The 16,879-nt window shown below is 44.9% G+C and overlaps 1 protein-coding gene across 2 annotated transcripts in view; it reads left to right on the top strand.

Annotated features, from left to right (window-relative positions):
* Nucleotides 1–16,879, top strand: part of VPS41 (VPS41 subunit of HOPS complex) — a 113,143-nt gene that overhangs the window by 80,300 nt on the left and 15,964 nt on the right. The window contains exons 17-25 of one of the 2 annotated variants that reach the window (XM_080975793.1): nt 275–367; nt 1,954–2,081; nt 4,539–4,683; nt 6,226–6,267; nt 6,390–6,440; nt 8,044–8,181; nt 9,647–9,701; nt 11,093–11,233; nt 12,910–13,046. In XM_080975793.1, the coding sequence (XP_080831919.1) occupies nt 275–367; nt 1,954–2,081; nt 4,539–4,683; nt 6,226–6,267; nt 6,390–6,440; nt 8,044–8,181; nt 9,647–9,701; nt 11,093–11,233; nt 12,910–13,046 (930 nt within the window). Of the gene's footprint in view, nt 1–274; nt 368–1,953; nt 2,082–4,538; nt 4,684–6,225; nt 6,268–6,389; nt 6,441–8,043; nt 8,182–9,646; nt 9,706–11,092; nt 11,234–12,909; nt 13,047–16,879 lie in introns of both variants that reach the window. The other variant, XM_080975794.1, reaches the window with a different exon arrangement.

Raw genomic sequence — 16,879 nt, 5'->3', positions numbered from 1 at the left:
CCCCCTATTTAAATGCAACCCCATTTATCTGAATGTGTTAGGTGTTCTTTGGACCAATTGGGATAAATTTTATTGCACAGCTCTTTCAAAATTGCCACCGGTATAATTTTTCACTACTTCTGTTGAGAACGCTCTCAGAATGTCTTGATGCTGGTAGCATTTTACCGCATTCTAGTTTTCCATAGCAATTTGAGGAGTCACACACGCACTCACAAAATTTTGTTCTCTCTCAAATGCAAGATTTGAGCCTCTTTTGTTCCGTTTCCTCTCATAGGCGATTAGCCGCTATTTGCCAAGACGGGATTCGGTCCTGAAGCCTTTTATCTATGAAATGGTCCTGCATGAATTTCTGGAGAGCGACTATGAGGTACCACATTATCTCTCTTGAATGCCATTGACAGCGAATAGCAGCTAGCAGCGCAGTGGTAAAGCAGAGATTGGGGTGAGGCATAGCTGCTGTCACAAAGATACATGGCTGTCAACCAACAGTCAGCGTCAGCACTGTGAGCCAGGCAAGGATCTTGTAAGGACACAGCAGCCAGTATAATTTCATGTGGCCAGCAGCTGCCACTCTGCTTCCTGGTATAGCACAATGGTGCGGTTCACAGCTGCTGCTCTTGTTACATTCACCCAGAATCCTTGATGCCATCGCAGCTATGTATATACTACGTAGAGTACCCTTAAAGCAGTGTAAGATCATTGGGCTGCATTCAGCCAATGAAGAATTTCTCCCTTGAAAAACTGACAGTGACCACATGACACTAAGCAAGGAGAAAAACCTTTGCAGTCTGGATGCTGGCAAGAGCCCTTGCATGGTCCGTCCTTCCTACTTCACGCAGTACCACTTGCACTCTAAGGCAATATAAAAATGCAAGAACACTGTTTATTGGTTCATTCATATGCAACCATGTAAAAATCCCAGAGCAGTTTATGTCATAAAACCTCGAAATGCGAAAGAACCCACTCAACATATTCGATTTGAATTCTGCACCAGTTTTCAGCAACCGTGTTCCCTCCAGATATTGTTGGCCTACAACTCCCATCAGCCTTTGCTGGCTAGTGCTGATGGGAGTTGTTGTAGGCCAACAGTGTGTGCAGGGAGGGCACCACGTTGCCAAAGGCTGCTGTACAGTGTTATCCGGTATACAGAAGAATACTGCAAAACATAGGAGTGTTCAGGAAGCTGTCTGACTGCAGGCTGGAATAGGCAACAGTTTATATAAATTTGTTGAGTTATCTGTTTTACTAAATGAAAAACGGCTGTGTTGCATTTGTGCCGCAAACAGCACAATAGTCTCCAAAGTACTTGCAGGTTAACTTCAGCAGTGATAAGTGAAAACAAAGGGAACTGTAAAATGAGCAAATAAATGCATGAATAATCAATGACCTGCTCTTCCATGGTCTTGGGAGTGTATTATCTTATAACTATTCTGGGAGAATTGAAATAAGCAGAATATTACTTTCTTCCTCTGTTCAATTATTCTAAAGTGTGACAATTTAGTTCCACTTCGTTATTCATAATAGTAAAGGTAACATCTCCATACTCTCTGGATTCTATATTTGAAAAATGTCAAATGTCTCAGTAATTTAAGCACCCCAGAATAGAGGGGGTGGGGAATGGAAAACACTTTCGTTTATTCAATAGCAGGCTCTCCTATATATATTCCTGCACATAAATCACCTTGGGTCAATACAGCCAAACACTTACTAAAGGTAGCTTACCAGTGGGTGAAGGGAACCACTTCGTGATCCAGATAGATAGATATCACCCAACTTGTGTGGTGAACAGAGTTTTATAGCACTTCAGCACTTGAAATCCTGGGAAACAGGGAGTGGTATGGCTATTCTCACCACTTGGGAAGATCTTCAACTTTTTAGGCAATGGCTTTGCTTTTTTTAAAGTTTCATGCACCGGTTGATGAATGATGACTGATTTTTTTTTTCCATTTCAAGGGTTTTGCAACATTAATTAAGGAGTGGCCTGGGAACCTTTATAACAACGCAATCATTGTCCAAGCAGTGGTGGACCATCTGAAGAAAGATCCACAGAACAGGACCTTGCTGAAAACTCTTGCAGAGTTGTAAGTCTATAATACGTTTGAACGGCTGCCCTGAGAGATTGTTTCACTTTATGTTCTTTAAAGAACTGAGCATGTTTAACTACAGTTCCCTTCCTTGGATTGCCAGGGTTTTACACATTTATCTCTACAGAGAATTAGTTTATGCTTCTCCCACCCCTTATTTCACAGTGGCTGGGCAGGTTTGCATCCTTCTCTCTCTCTCTCTCTCTCTCTCTCTCTCTCTCTGTGTGTGTGTGTGTGTGTGTGTGTGTGTAGATTTCACCCCTCCCATATCCAAGAATCTGCTGATGTTCTCTGCTGATTCTCCAGAGAGGAGGGGGCGGTTTCTGCTCTCTACTTATTCCGCTCCAGCCTCACATCAAAGTGTCAGTGAGAGTGTCAGAGAGAGAGAGACTGAGTATTAGAGAGAGATCGTGTGTATAGATAAGGTTGCTGCTAAGAGCAGCTGCAGACACTCAGTGCAGTTCAGCATTTTTCGTTTAGACCTCATTTAGCTCTGTATATAGTTTTGTATTATAATAGTTGTACATAGAATAAAGAAGATATTCTACAGAGCTGCTCTCCGAGTCGTTTATGCTCTGCTATGCTCTGCTATACTCTGCTGTGCAACGACTGTCTTCTTGTAGAAGTGAATCCGGTGCTCACAACTCTAAGCTGTGAGTCCACAGCACTTAGACCTGTTCCTGTGCAGAAGGTGGTCTCTGGAAGTGCTACCCAGCTCGCCTAGCCCAGTCGGGGCTGAAGTGGATGAGTCCAGTTGGTGGCACTGGCTTAAAGGCGATGCTGACAGTGTGTGTGTGTGTGTGTGTGTGTGTGTGTGTAATCTGTTGCACTAGGGAAAGCAGAACAGAATATGTCATAAGGAAGCCATTTTTAAAATTGAAATTAGCCTTGGAGTGTATTACTCAAGGGGTGTTTTGCAAGGTACGGGAGAGACAGAGTCTCAGACTGGGGCACCCAGAAATCAGAACCTTCTGCACCTTCCTTCCTGTTTCGCTGGTGTTCTGCACCCCTTGCAAACAAGGGTAGGTGCTGCCGTATGGGGCACGCCATGGGCATGAACACTGGCATGTATACTGCCAATCAGCTCATACCAGAACCCATGAAGCCCTAACATTCATGTCAGCCCTTTGCTGAGCACCTTGTCATCGTCAGAACCTGCCTCATCCATCCCTCCTTCCTTGCCAACCTTCTCTCTGAGATCGCATCCTCAGCCTTTGGCATCTTCGCTTGTTTTCAATGGAGCCGGACACTGAGCGGTGGAATCAGTGGGAGAACCCTCTTGCTTTACTTTGTTTTTACACATGGAAGCATGGTTTCATTCTCTCCCCTTTCTGAGTATCTCTGCCAGTCCTCAGGCCAAGTACAGTCACTTGACAGTCTCCTCTCACGTTGGCCTGGCTCGCACATTTTGGTAAGCCAAACTGTGGCTTACTGGGACCACATGAACATTTGGGCTCCCAGAGAGAAGCTTACTGCCATTTTGCTCTTGGCCAGCCTTTTTCACTCCCGTACTGTAGTAATAATAATAATAATTTATTATTTGTACCCCACCCATCTGGCTGGGTTTCCCCAGCCACTCTGGGCGGCTTCCACATAAACCAAAAATACACTAAAATGTCACGCATTAAAAATTTCCCTGAACAGAGCTGCCTTAAGATGTCTTCTGAATGTCAGGTAGTTGTTTATCGCTTTGACATCTGGTGGGAGGGCGTTCCACAGGGCGGGTGCCACTACCGAGAAGGCCCTCTGCCTGGTTCCCTGTAGCTTTGCTTCTCGCAATGAGGGAACCGCCAGAAGGCCCTCAGCGCTGGACCTCAGCATCCGGGCAGAACGATGGGGGTGGAGACGCTCCTTCAGGTATACTGGTATACTGTACTGAGCTAAGCCAAGGTTTGACTCTGCGTGTCATCCCAACCCAGACTTGTAGCTAAGCTTTCTCCTTGCTGACCATGAGCTGCAGCCCAGATTTATTTGCATGGTTCCAGGAAGCCATAGTTTGGTTTACTGTGACGTATGAACCAGGTCATCGTGTTCCCACCGCACCCCTACCCAAAAGAAAGCCTTTATAAGGATGTCTAGGTGAAGGGAAATACACCCCTACAAATATCCCTGTGTTGAAGTTCAATTCTTCACCGTTTGTGTGAAGCTTGTGGCAACCTCTGAAATGTTTCTTAATGAGAAGATGGGCCCTGGGTTATGGGTCATTGGTGTCCAGTACACAAGAACAATGAAGAACCGAGAATTGCATCCAATTACTTTTCATATATATATATATATATATATATATATATATATATATGGAAGAAAAGTATTTTCCATTATTCTAAATGATGGCCCAATGTTTAAGCAATTTGTGTCAAGCTTTTAGCAAAACTGTGATTTCCGTGCTGGTGGATGACTTTTTCAAAAGGCCCACATCTAGGTCTATTCATAACGTATGATCCTCTTTTTCAGGTACACCTATGACCAACGCTACGGAAAGGCCCTTGAAATTTATCTCACACTGAGACATAAAGATGTTTTCCAGCTGATCCACAAACACAATCTTTTCAGCTCCATCAGGGACAAAATTGTTCTGCTAATGGAGTTTGATTCAGAGGTATGATGGCTTTAAAGTGGTGGGGTTTTTTTTATATACTCTTGGCTGTAAGAATTTTAGCAGATAGGAAAAAATATTATTTAACCAAGTGAACTTCATATTTTGGATAAACTGATGTGTGAGAATGTCGACACCAAATGGCTGAATTGGTTATATTTTCACAAAAAACTTTTTACAGTGAGTTTGTTTTTACCCTAATGCTTTTGGGGGGAAAACCTTTATTGTTTGACATTAAGGAAAAGAAAATAGTCATATAACCTTGGGGAAATCATATTTTGTGTTATTTGCATCCATAAATCTAGGTGGAAGAGCCAAATATAAACAGCAGGAATCCAGACATTGTGAAATTTGAAATAGGTCCTTTTTGAAGATCCCTATAACCTTTTCCCCAAAATATGTCACTTAATGAACCAAAGTGCTAATTGTTTGAAGAAACAGTTTTAATTTAGCACACATCACACATGCAGTGTAGATATTCTCGCCATTTCCCCAATTTTCCGTTGGCTAATCTACTTGTGAAAGCTCTCCATTCTTTAACCTGTGTTCAAAAAATAAAGTTGTGTGCCTGGAAAAAATCCTCTTTGCTTTCGATCAGTTGACCAAAAACTCTCAAGTGTTGGAAAAGCTTTGGACAGGGAGCGCCAGAGGCATTGAGCATTGGAACCTGCATTCATTTATGTGACAGCAGCTGTTTCTCACGTCTTAAGGCAGATGTAAGCATTTAAAATAGGACCAACTCTGGCAGTATCTAGATGTTGTAGACTACAACTCCCATCACTGTTTCCCGGTTGAGCCATTCACTTCTAACTGCAGTGAAAAGAGCACTGCAATAATGAGTTGTGCAGATCTTCAGCCCCCCTTCCTGAGGGTGAACATAGCCTTGAGGAGGCCTTGGGATGAAAGCCACTAAATATTGTCGAAATAAAAAATTCCTTCCTGTAGCACCTTAAAGACCAACTAAGTTAGTTCTTGGTATAAGCTTTCGTTTGCATGCACACTTCTTCAGATACATGCACACGAAAGCTTATACCAAGAACTAACTTAGTTGGTCTTTAAGGTGCTACAGGAAGGAATTTTTTATTTCGACTATGGCAGACCAACACGGCTACCCATCTGTAACTAAATATTGTGTTTAGTTTAGTTTAATAGGAGTTTACGCAGAGAATTTGCATTGTTATGGCTTTCACCTTTAATACGTGTTCTGTATGCCTATATAGATCCAGCACATGTGACACTCTTCCACTGCCAGCCAAATTCCGGAAAGCATTTTGCATTCTCATCAAGCACCATCTGTCTTCGCTGGCTGTGGAAGCCCCACATACGCCGGGGCTTGTAGCCATATTGTAATAAAACCAGCAAGCATCTTGTTCTTCCACCGACAGTCCTGCTGTCTCCTTCCCAACACACACTATAAACTGCATAGCATTTTTTTCTTTTTCATAAGACAGAGGAAGTTCGTTCAAAATCTGTATGTACATATAACTGTGTTAAATTGTGATTTTACATATCTCTTATCTGCCATGGGCATTTTGTTTGTTTTAGAAAGCAGTTGACATGCTTTTGGATAATGAAGACAAGATCTCTGTGAGTACAACCATTTCGTTATGTTTTGGCTGGCTACTTCCTATCCCTCTCTGTGAGCAAGAGATTTGGCCCAGAAGCCAACTTTTCTTATCTTTTCGTATCTTATCTCTTTTTTGTTTTAGATTGATAAAGTGGTGGAAGAATTAAAAAACAGGCCTGAATTGCAGCATGTGGTAAGTGGCGGTTTAAGGTTTCCGTGCAGATTTCAACAGGTGTGTTCCTGGTGCAATCAGAGGCATGAACTGATAAATATCCTCAATGGCAACTGAACAGGTCTCCAACTTCCAACAGCGGTGTTGCAATTGGCGTGGTGGAGAATACTTTCATAACTGACACTCAAAAGACGCTGGTTGTGGGGAGACATTTCATTAGTCACGTCAGTAAGGAACCACACTGAGTAAAATAAATGTTTTGCCCACAAAATCTGTGCTCGCTAGGCCCTCTATAGCAGGGCAGCCCAACTTTTCATACCAAGTGGGCTGCGAGAGTACTTCGATGCGGAACCCACAGGACACCCTTGTCAGGAAGGTGGGGAAGCACAAGGTCATTTGACTCATGCTGCCTTCCCAAAACAGGATAAGTGAGGCACTGGGCTTTGGGAAGGAGGTGTGAGGCTCTGGCAGGGTCCTAGAGCCCTTCCACCCTCTTCTCAAAGCTGGGGAAGTGCTAACTAGGCTTTGGAGGTTGAAGGACTCCAGGCCCCAATCAGAGCCTTTCTCCTACTTCCCAAATCCCAGCACCTCTCTTACCTGGCTTTGGGAAGGCAGCGCAAGAGCTGGGGGGGCCTGGGGGTCAAATGTTGCTGAGGGCAGCCAAAAAAAAAGGCCTTGAGGGCCGAATACGGCTCCTGGGCTGCGTGTTGGACCACCATGCTCTGTAGTAAAACAGCTGTCCATGCTCCCAAGAGAAGTAAGATTTATCACTGTATGAATCCAAAACACTTCAGGACAAGCCTAGCAAAAAGCCTCCCTCCTTCCCTGTGTGTGTTCTGTTATAGCCCCCGAGATATACCAAGGACACGCCTGTGCATCAGCAACAGATGTTAAGGCATCACTGTTGCAAAGTGAAATATTTTCGGAGGCTGCTCCTTCCCAGTCTCTGGATATAGTCAGCCACATCCTAGCCTGAGCGCCTTTCAAGGGTATTATAAGACCTACCACTTCAAGCTGTCTTTTGTGGCTTAGGACCAGGGGGCAGACAAGATGAGCTTTGCGTGGTTCCAGGGTACAGATCAGGGTACGGATTCTTTCCTGGACCAGGAGTGGAGGGTGAGAGGCGTGTTTAACTATCCTCCACTGATTCTCCCTTTCAAATGCCAACCGCTCCCACCTCCTCTGGCCATTGGCTGTGCTGGCTGGGGGCTGATGGGAGTTGGAGGCCAGCAACCTCTTGAGTCCAGCGTGCAAGTTGCATTTGCAGCTAGATTTCGGAGGAATAAAGTAGTGCCTGGAGTGAGGTTATTTGTGAAAAGAATTGCTAGGGCTGGGGAAAGGTAATCAGCTCTTTCCCACTATGGATAATTTGATGCAATCTCCCCCCACCACAAACACACCATCACTTCATTCCCCATGTTGGTATTGGTCAGCAATGCTAGAGGGGCCTGTAATGCCTGGACGCAATAGTATTTTACTCCATTTCCTTGGGGAATTGCACTTTTGGAGCTGCAGGTCTTGGGTCAGGTGTTAAGATAAGATTAGTCTGGAGCACCTGTTTGGTCCTGTGGCCATATATATCATGGATGTTTCAGTTTTTCTGTTCTTTGGGTTGATTTTGTAGTACCTGCACAAGCTGTTCAAGAGAGACCATCACAAAGGACAAAAGTACCATGAGAAACAGATCAGTCTGTATGCTGAATATGACCGGCCAAATTTACTTCCATTTCTCAGAGACAGCACACACTGCCCTTTAGAAAAGGTGAGGAAAAATCCTTTAAAAATATCTTTTCCCCCTCTCTATTTTCTTTGATAAATATTAAAGCTGTTGGTTATTTAGCAGTGGGTTTAGGGAAGTTCTTTTTCTTTTTCTCTTTTTCTTTTCCTTCTTCTTTTTCCAATTGCAAGGTTCCCCCATCCCACCCACCCATGTCTTTGTCACATTTTACTTGATCTCAACAAAACTGTTACCAACTGTGGCTTTTCAGTTTGCAATTGTGACCGGACTTATTCTGGCTACTCTGTGTGTTATGCTGCCATCTGCTGGAAAGCATGAAAACCACATTGGTTTAGATCTTGACTTTAAGTACCATGATGACTCAGACACGTTTTTCATCCTGTTCTTAATTTTAATATTATTTGAGGTTTTTAATATTTAATTCCCGCCCCCTGATTTTTGTTCACTCCACCAGATGTTTTGGTTACAATTATGACTGAGGTGTTTGTCGTGTGAGCGTGGAATGAAATGTTGATGAAATGCAGGAATTTATCTGTCTGGGCAAGGGACATGCTTATTATTGTAGGGACAACCTAGGCACCTCACCCCAAGTTCAGACCATTGGTCTTTCCAGTTCGGAATTGTCTACATGCGGTGTTTCTCAAACCCTGGCTCTCCAGCTGCTGTTGGACTACAACTCCCATCATCCTTAGCTATCAGGACCAGTGGTCAGGGATGATGGGAACTGTAGTCCAAAAGCAGCTGGGGACCCAGGGTTTGAGAAACACAATGCCTGGCAATTGTTCTGCAGGCCTTCAGGCAGGGGACAGTCTGGAGATGGCAAGGATTGAACCTGCGGCCTTTCAGCATGCAGAACGAAAGCTCTGCCACTGAGCTATAGCCCCGGTTATTAATCACGTAGGCATGCAGCCCCTTTGCCCAAGAAGCTCATACATGGTGGCCATCCCATTCCATTTCCACAGCAGCCTCTTGAGGTACACAAGAAATAGAGAGCGTCTGGCTCAATTATGCTGCACAGACTAGCATTAAACTGGGGGGGTGTCAGATTTCCTTTCCACATTTAGGAAGGCAAGCATTAGCTTCTGTACATGGAGCTTGATAAAAAAAAATTCAGGAGATTCTGTAGTTATGAAATATACTTTAGAAAACCTTTATTTGGGGAACAATGCATGACTTATAGGTTTGTTTCATTCTTTGGTAGTGTTGTTCTTTAAGAAACTCAAGCAGATGTTGGCTGTAATTACTTTTCTTTTATTCTTAGTCCATATTTTTATAAATATTTACTGTTTCTGTTACATGAATTATGTGCCTTTATAGAAAAGTACTTTGGGAGCACTGGTGATATTTTTTGGCTGTTATTCCACTGGACTTGGTGCGACTTATTTCTGAGTAAATGGGTACAGGGGCTGTCCTGCTAATTTACGGCAGAGACAGGCTGGTTGATAACTTAAGTTGTGGTCATATTAATTTTCTCCTTTTGAAATCCCAGGCTCTTGAAATCTGTCAGCAAAGGAACTTTGTAGAAGAGACCGTTTATCTTTTGAGTAAGTAGCTGCATTTTGATTAATAGCAATGACCTGGTGGTTTTGTTTTTATTAAAAGGTGACATCCTCAACTGAGTATTTCTCGGAACAGGTTCTTACATTGTATCCCTGCTGATCCTAAAAGCTCATGACCAGGCAAGGTGTCTTAAATGCCCCCCCCCCCAACCCAGAGATATTAAAACCAATATTATGATCCCATACTGGTGTAAGCTCTAGGTACCATCTATCAACCCAGACATAAAAGTCCTGGTTTTGAAAAATGCAGATTCTTAAGACTGTGGCAGATATCTGCATGGAAGGATGTTGAGATTCCTGCAATGCAGGGGGTTGGACTAGATAATAGAAGAAGAAGAAGAAGAAGAAGAAGAAGAAGAAGAAGAAGAAGAAGAAGAAGAAGTTTATTTCTACCCTCCCCTCCCCGGCCAGAGCCGGGCTCAGGGCAGCTAACACTAGTAAAATTACAATAAAAACATAATAGGGGAGGGGGAAAAACAATTTAAAATACAGGTTAAAAATACAATTTAAAATGCAGCCTCATTTTAAAAGTAGCCCATAGATCAAAACCATAAGGGGAGGGAAACATAAGGGTCAGACTGAGTCCAAACCAAAGGCCAGGTGGAACAGCTCTGTCTTGCAGACCCTGTGGAAAGATGTCAAGTCTCGCAGGGCCCTGGTCTCTTGGGACAGAGCTTTCCACCAAGTCGGGGCCTGTACTGAAAAGGCCCTGGCCCTAGTTGAGATGGCCCTTGGGGATCCTTTCTAACCCTTCAGTTCCATGATTTCTTGCCACCAATGCCATGTATGTGCCTGTCCTTGCTGCTCAATGATGGCCATGGCTGTTAAGGAGATGCTGCTGAGCATGACCTTGTCTGGGGTCCTTTTGTCCTGCAGGGCAGTTCAGGTTAAAACCTTGCAGGGGCACATCCTGATTCTGAAATGGCCTGTGCTGTACCTTGTTAGTGCGTACTGAGCTTCCCAGCTCAATCCTATGCATGTTTTCTCGAGTCCCATTGACTTCAGTGGGGCTGATTTCCCAGTACGTCTGTATAGGATTGCAACCTTAGTCTGCTCTCCCCACCCCAAAAAAGTCTGGCTTTAGTTGTAGGATGAACCTGCATCTCTGGACACAAATCACAGATGTCGCTCAGTCCAGCAAGCAACTATTAAGACATACACAGGACCCATGTATTTCAATGGGATTGAAATATATTGCTTTAATTTAATTAATTTAATTTAATTTATCATTCGTGTTATTAAAATATAAGCCGGAAGTGGAAAAGGTTTTAGACCTTATAACAGAGGATGTTGTTTCCCCTAAACCCTGAGGCCTAGCTTAGCTTGGTGGCGGTGTGCTGTTCTTTCACAATTCCTGGTTTCCTTTGTCATTTTAGGCAGAATGGGCAATAGTCGAAGTGCTCTGAAGATGATCATGGAGGAATTATACGATGTGGATAAGGCTATTGAATTTGCTAAGGAGCAAGATGATGCAGAACTGTGGGAAGACCTCATCTTGTATTCCATTGACAAACCACGTAAGCAAAGTAGTCCTTGCTCAGTTAATTTACTCTGTGTGTGTGTGTGTGTGTGTGTGTGTGTGTGTGTATGTGTGTGTGTGTATGAGAGAGAGAGAGAGAGATTTTAATTAAGTGTGAGGCAGTGAAAGAATATAATTCATCCCTCTACAGTAGAAAAACAGTGTAGTCAGATTGATTTGGGATTAATGCCAGCTTGCATGGGGCAGAAGTCTAAATTGCAACGTAATAATTGGAGTATTACAACGTGCTGAGGGGGGAAATATCCTGGCCTCCTGCAGCATCTGGCACTGATAAGCATAAGTAATTACATTATTCCACAGCTGCTGGCACATGTGCTGTTGGCCGACAAATTGGATGAAATGTTAGCATGTTTTTCTATATCTGCATCTTCACTGCAAAGGTCTTCAAAAGTTGTACTTTATGTGATTATTACACATCTTTATCTTTCTTAAAATAAGTATTGTTTTAAATGAAAAGGCAAAAAAGATACAGTGGTGCCTCGCAAGACGAAATTAATTCGTTCCGCGAGTTTTTTCGTCTTGCGGTTTTTTTCGTCTTGCGAAGCACGGTGTCGGAAAATTTTCGGAAAAGCTTCAAAAATCACCAAAGTCTTCAAAAACCTCAAAAAAGGCTACCACACCGCGTGCTATGAGTTGCTCCTCGAAGTCAAGTCGCAACTGTATTAACGGTTTTAAGAAAAAGGAAACAAACTTGCAAGACGTTTCCGTCTTGAAAGCAAGCCCATAGGGAAAATCGTCCTGCGAAGCAACTCAAAAAACCAAAAACCCTTTCGTTTTGCGAGTTTTCCGTCTTGCGAGGCATTCGTCTTGCGAGGTACTACTGTAGATAATAGGCCAGCCATGGGCACCTATCCGCAGGTGTGATGCCTTGGCTGAGCTGCTGTGATGGAATGGCATTGTAATCATCAAGAGTGTTCACAAACAGTCCAGCTACCATGAGGAACATGAAAGGCCATTGCAGCTGGGGGGGGGGGGAATTCACCCCACAGCGTGTAGAAACAGAAGGACCTGTGTGAAGGCAGATGGAAGCTGAGAAGAAAGAGGTGTTTTATGAAAAAGTGGATGAGGTAGGAAAGCTAAGCGACAGGATCTAGACAGGATCGCTGAAGGTGGAAGCAGAGGAGCCGTGGACTGAGAAATAGTGATCTGGAGGAATCAAAGATGATGTAGAAGAAAGTGGATACTTATAAAAAGGGAGACAGGGGGGGGGACATCACAAGGAAAGAGGCAATGGCAGTGCTGGAAAGTGTGAAGATCAGATGGTGTGTGAAATGCAGAGCCCTGTGTGAATTTAGAGATGTAGCATGGAAAGGTCTGATGGAAAGAGGAGGCAGGAAGGTTGTCAACATCATTGTCGGCCACAAAGATAATGCACAAGTAAAATGAGGCCCTGTTACTGATGTTTGTAGACCCAAGGTATAGTTCGGTAGAATATCTCAAGTTTATTGCAGCTTGTTTATACGGTATGCGACCTTTATTTCTATGCGTAGCTTTATAAAATGTAAATTTGAAAACTAGGCCTCTTGCTAGTGAGATCTCTCCCACTTTAGATGTGCCAGCATACTGTTTTCTTTTTCTTTTCTTTTTTTAGAGAGCAGTACATGCAGTTAAGAGACTAAGTTTCAGATTAACTCCCCCTTTGTGTTTCTACAGCTTTTATTACCGGCTTGTTAAATAACATTGGGACCCACGTTGACCCCATCCTCCTGATCCACCGCATTAAGGAAGGCATGGAGATTCCAAACCTGAGAGATTCACTGGTAAAAATTCTTCAGGATTATAACTTACAGGTAACTGTTACTGCTTTTCGGTGTCCATTCTTCTCATTCCACCATCAGGCATGAAGAATACAGGGAGATCAGTAATTTTAAAGGAACAGAATACTGGTAAAAGAATAATCATGCTATAAAGGCTTCTTGTGCAGTAATGCTGAACAGTTACTACCATTTTAAAATAATAATAATAATAATTTTTTTATATATATACCCCGCCCATCTGGCTGGGTTTCCCCAGCTACTCTGGGCGGCTTCCAACAAAGATGAAAAATACATTAAAATGTCACACATTAAAAACTTCCCTTCAGATGTCTTCTAAATGTTAGGTAGTTGTTTATCGCTTTGACATCTGCTGGGAGGGCGTTCCACAGGGCGGGTGCCACTACCAGGAAGGCCCTCTGCCTGGTTCCCTGTAGCTTTGCTTCTGCAATGAGGGAACCGCCAGAAAGCCCTCAGCGCTGGACCTCAGCGTCCGGGCAGAACAATGGAGGTGGAGACGCTCCTTCAGGTATACTGGATGCTGATGATGTTATTACTTTTGTGACGTAACCGTTCTCATAACACAACCTCACAAAAACTTTCTGTGGCCTCCCAATTTAGAGGTTCGGTACTGTGGCTGAGGTAGCGACTTTGTGAATTCAAGGCAGAGCTACTTTCCCCACCTAAGTCAAAGGTCAGCCCCACTACTGAAGGGTAATCCCATCTCTTCTCAACCACTTGACAGCAGGATGGGGACAAAGTCTGTGCAGCTTCTATTTTGTAGTTGATGGCAGCACAAGTGGATTATGTCCCATGCTTGGGTGGGGCATCAATGGATCTCAGCACTGCCCCCCTCCCCCCGCTTCTTAATCTTTAATTACAGGGCACTGGGGAATTTCCTTCCTTGCCACAATCCTCCTGAAAATGGTCTATTTTATTTAGAATGCTCATCCTGCTCTGTAAATCCACAAGTCTCTCAAAGCGGCTTTGAGCAACACAGTCGCATTCAAAAAGACTTGCACCTATATTCAAAGGAACACGGCACTGGGTTTTTTCAGGAACCCCCCCCCCCGGTCATTCTTGATATTCCCTTGTGATGGAAGGTAGCAGGCCTTCTGAGGATTTCTGAGGTGAGTGGGACAGAGCAGCTGAAACTCACACAATACACCTGTGCTACCCCTAATGTATGCTCGCATGCCAGATTTCTTCCACACTCTTTAGGGGCTGTTACTTGCATTATGCAGCAGCAAATGCATTGCCACATGTCCAGGAAACTTCCTTATACCAGGTCCATCTAGCCCAGCGTTTTCTACACTGACTGCCAGCAACTTCCCAGAATCTCTGGCTGCCCCTGATTCCTTTTAACTGGTGACGCCAGGGATTGAACCTGGGAGGTTTTGTGCAGCGAGGAGCCAAGACTAGTTAGGGCTCCCAGTTTGTACAGTGGTACAGTGGTACCTCGGGTTAAGAACTTAATTCGTTCTGGAGGTCTGTTCTTAACCTGAAACTGTTCCTAACCTGAGGCACCACTTTAGCCAATGGGGCCTCCCGCTGCCGCCGCACAATTTCTGTTCTTATCCTGAAGCAGAGTTCTTAACCCAAGGTACTATTTCTGGGTTAGCGGAGTCTGTAACCTGAAGCGTCTGTAACCCGAGGTACCACTGTATCTGTATAGTATACTAATTTGTAAGCTTGTTTTTCCTCATATGCATATGCGGCGTTTTTACATGTACGCTTTGCACTGTTTGTAAAAAAAATACAGTGTGGAAAGGAGTTCTGATAAACACTCAGATGTCCCCCCAACCTCTGCTTAAAAACCTCCACCACCTCCTGAGGGAGTCTGTTCCACTGTCAAACAACGCTTACCATCAGAAAATTCCTCTTGGTGTTTAGTTGGTGTGATGGGACGATGAGCTGCTTGTGTGTAAAATCCTAGTCCCTCAGAGTTTGGTCAAGTTTGCAAACCTCTGTCTGTAACGGAGCCCCTTAAACATGGCTCCGTCAGTCGCTGGCAGATTCCGACAGTGGTTGCTTTCGGAATCGCTTCCAACATAAAAGCTCCTTAACGGAAACACGTCTTCTGGACTCTCTGCGTGACAGTTTCCGGCGAGGAGTGGGTGTCCCTACAGGAGGTCCTGAAACCTCCCCACTGTTTTCGCTGGAAGTGTCTCTGAGCCATCCCTCCAGCTCCCTTTCCCTCAGCTCAGCTCCTCTCCCCCTACTGGTTCCCTCTTCAGCTGCTGAGTCTCTCCCAACCTGTGTGAGCCCTTTCACTTCCCTTCCTTCCGATGGCAGTTCCCTGACATCCACCTCCCCTCCAGGGCCCCCTTCATCCCCTCTCGCCCCCTCCTCTACGGGCGGTGAGGAGGCAAAACCCCGGAATGAACTTCCTTCATCTTCCGATGTCCCGAACACTTCTCTCCACCTGTTGCGGTTCCTGGTCTCGAAGTACTCCTCCTCCTCAGAGTCCATCTCCCCTTCCCCTTCCGATTCCGAGAATCCTTCCAACTCCTCCTCCTCATCGGTGGTCCCAAAGTATTCCCTCCGGAACCTCTCCACAGGCTGAGGTTTCCTTGGGAACCTTTGATGGAACGTTTCTATCAATACCTCGTCATTGATATCTTCTGCCATTACCCAAGTGTTTTCTGACTCCGGTTCTCCTTCCCACGCTACCAAATACTCCACCTGATCCCCCTTCCATCTGGCGTCGAGGATTTCTGCCACATGGCTGCTGCATTCCCTTTCTTCTATGACCGGTCCCCGAGTGGCCATCCCTTCTCGTCCCCCCTCATACGGTGACAGTAACGACCTGTGAAATACTGGGTGCAGTTTCATGTGGTTGGGTAACCGGAGCCTGAAAGCCACTGGGTTGACCTGTTGAATGACCTCAAAGGGACCCAATCTCCTGGGTCTTAATTTCTTACAACCTCCTTTGAACGGCAACCCTTGGGTTGACAGCCACACCCTATCTCCCACCCTTATGGTTTCACCTTCCCTTCGGTTCTTGTCTGCCTGCCTCTTGTATTCTTCCTTCGCCCTTTCTAAGTTGAGTTGGAGCTGACGATGGATTGCTTCCATTTCTTCTACAAAATGCTCGGCTGCCGGGACACCCCATCTCTCCCCTTCTCCCCCTGGGAAAGCCCTGGGATGACACCCATAATTAGCCAAGAAGGGGCTCATCCCTGTGGACACATTCTCGGCATTGTTGTAGGCAAATTCCGCCAGCGCCAACTTTTCTACCCAGTCATTCTCTCTGTCATTGACATAACACCTCAGGTATTGCTGGAGGACCCCGTTTGCTCTTTCCGCCTGCCCGTTGGTTTCAGGGTGCCGGGCAGTCGAAAAGTTGACCTCCACCTGCAGTAAGCCCATGAGCTTCCTCCAGAACCTGGAAGTAAATTGTTTTCCTCGGTCTGAGACCACCCTCAATGGCACCCCGTGCAACCTAAAAATGTGTTCTACAAATAACTTCGCTGTCTCTTCCGCCGTGACTGCATGCGAGCAGGCTACAAAGTGGCACATCTTTGTTAGTAGGTCTACCACCACCATGATGGCTGTTTTCCCCTTGGACTTCGGCAGATCAGTCATAAAATCTATCGACACTGCCTCCCAAGGTCGTTCTGGGGTTGGTAAGGGTTCTAATAGCCCCGCCGGTGCCCGCCTCTCCCCTTTGGCTCGCTGGCATTGCTCACACCCTCTTACATACTCCCGTACATCTTCCCTCACCTTAGGCCACCAAAATTCCCTGGTGACCAACCACATGGTTTTGTGTTGTCCAAAATGCCCCGCCGTGGGGCTGTCGTGCAACTGCTTGAGTACCCTCCCCCTTAAGTCTCCTTCAGGGATATACAGTGCCCCTTTGTAATACA

This window comes from Podarcis pityusensis (genome assembly GCF_964106645.2).
Source record: "Podarcis pityusensis genome assembly, chromosome: 12".
NCBI classification, from domain to species: domain Eukaryota; kingdom Metazoa; phylum Chordata; class Lepidosauria; order Squamata; family Lacertidae; genus Podarcis; species Podarcis pityusensis.
The sequence above is the reverse complement of the archived record's forward strand: the minus strand, read 5'-3'. Positions and strand labels throughout refer to the sequence as shown.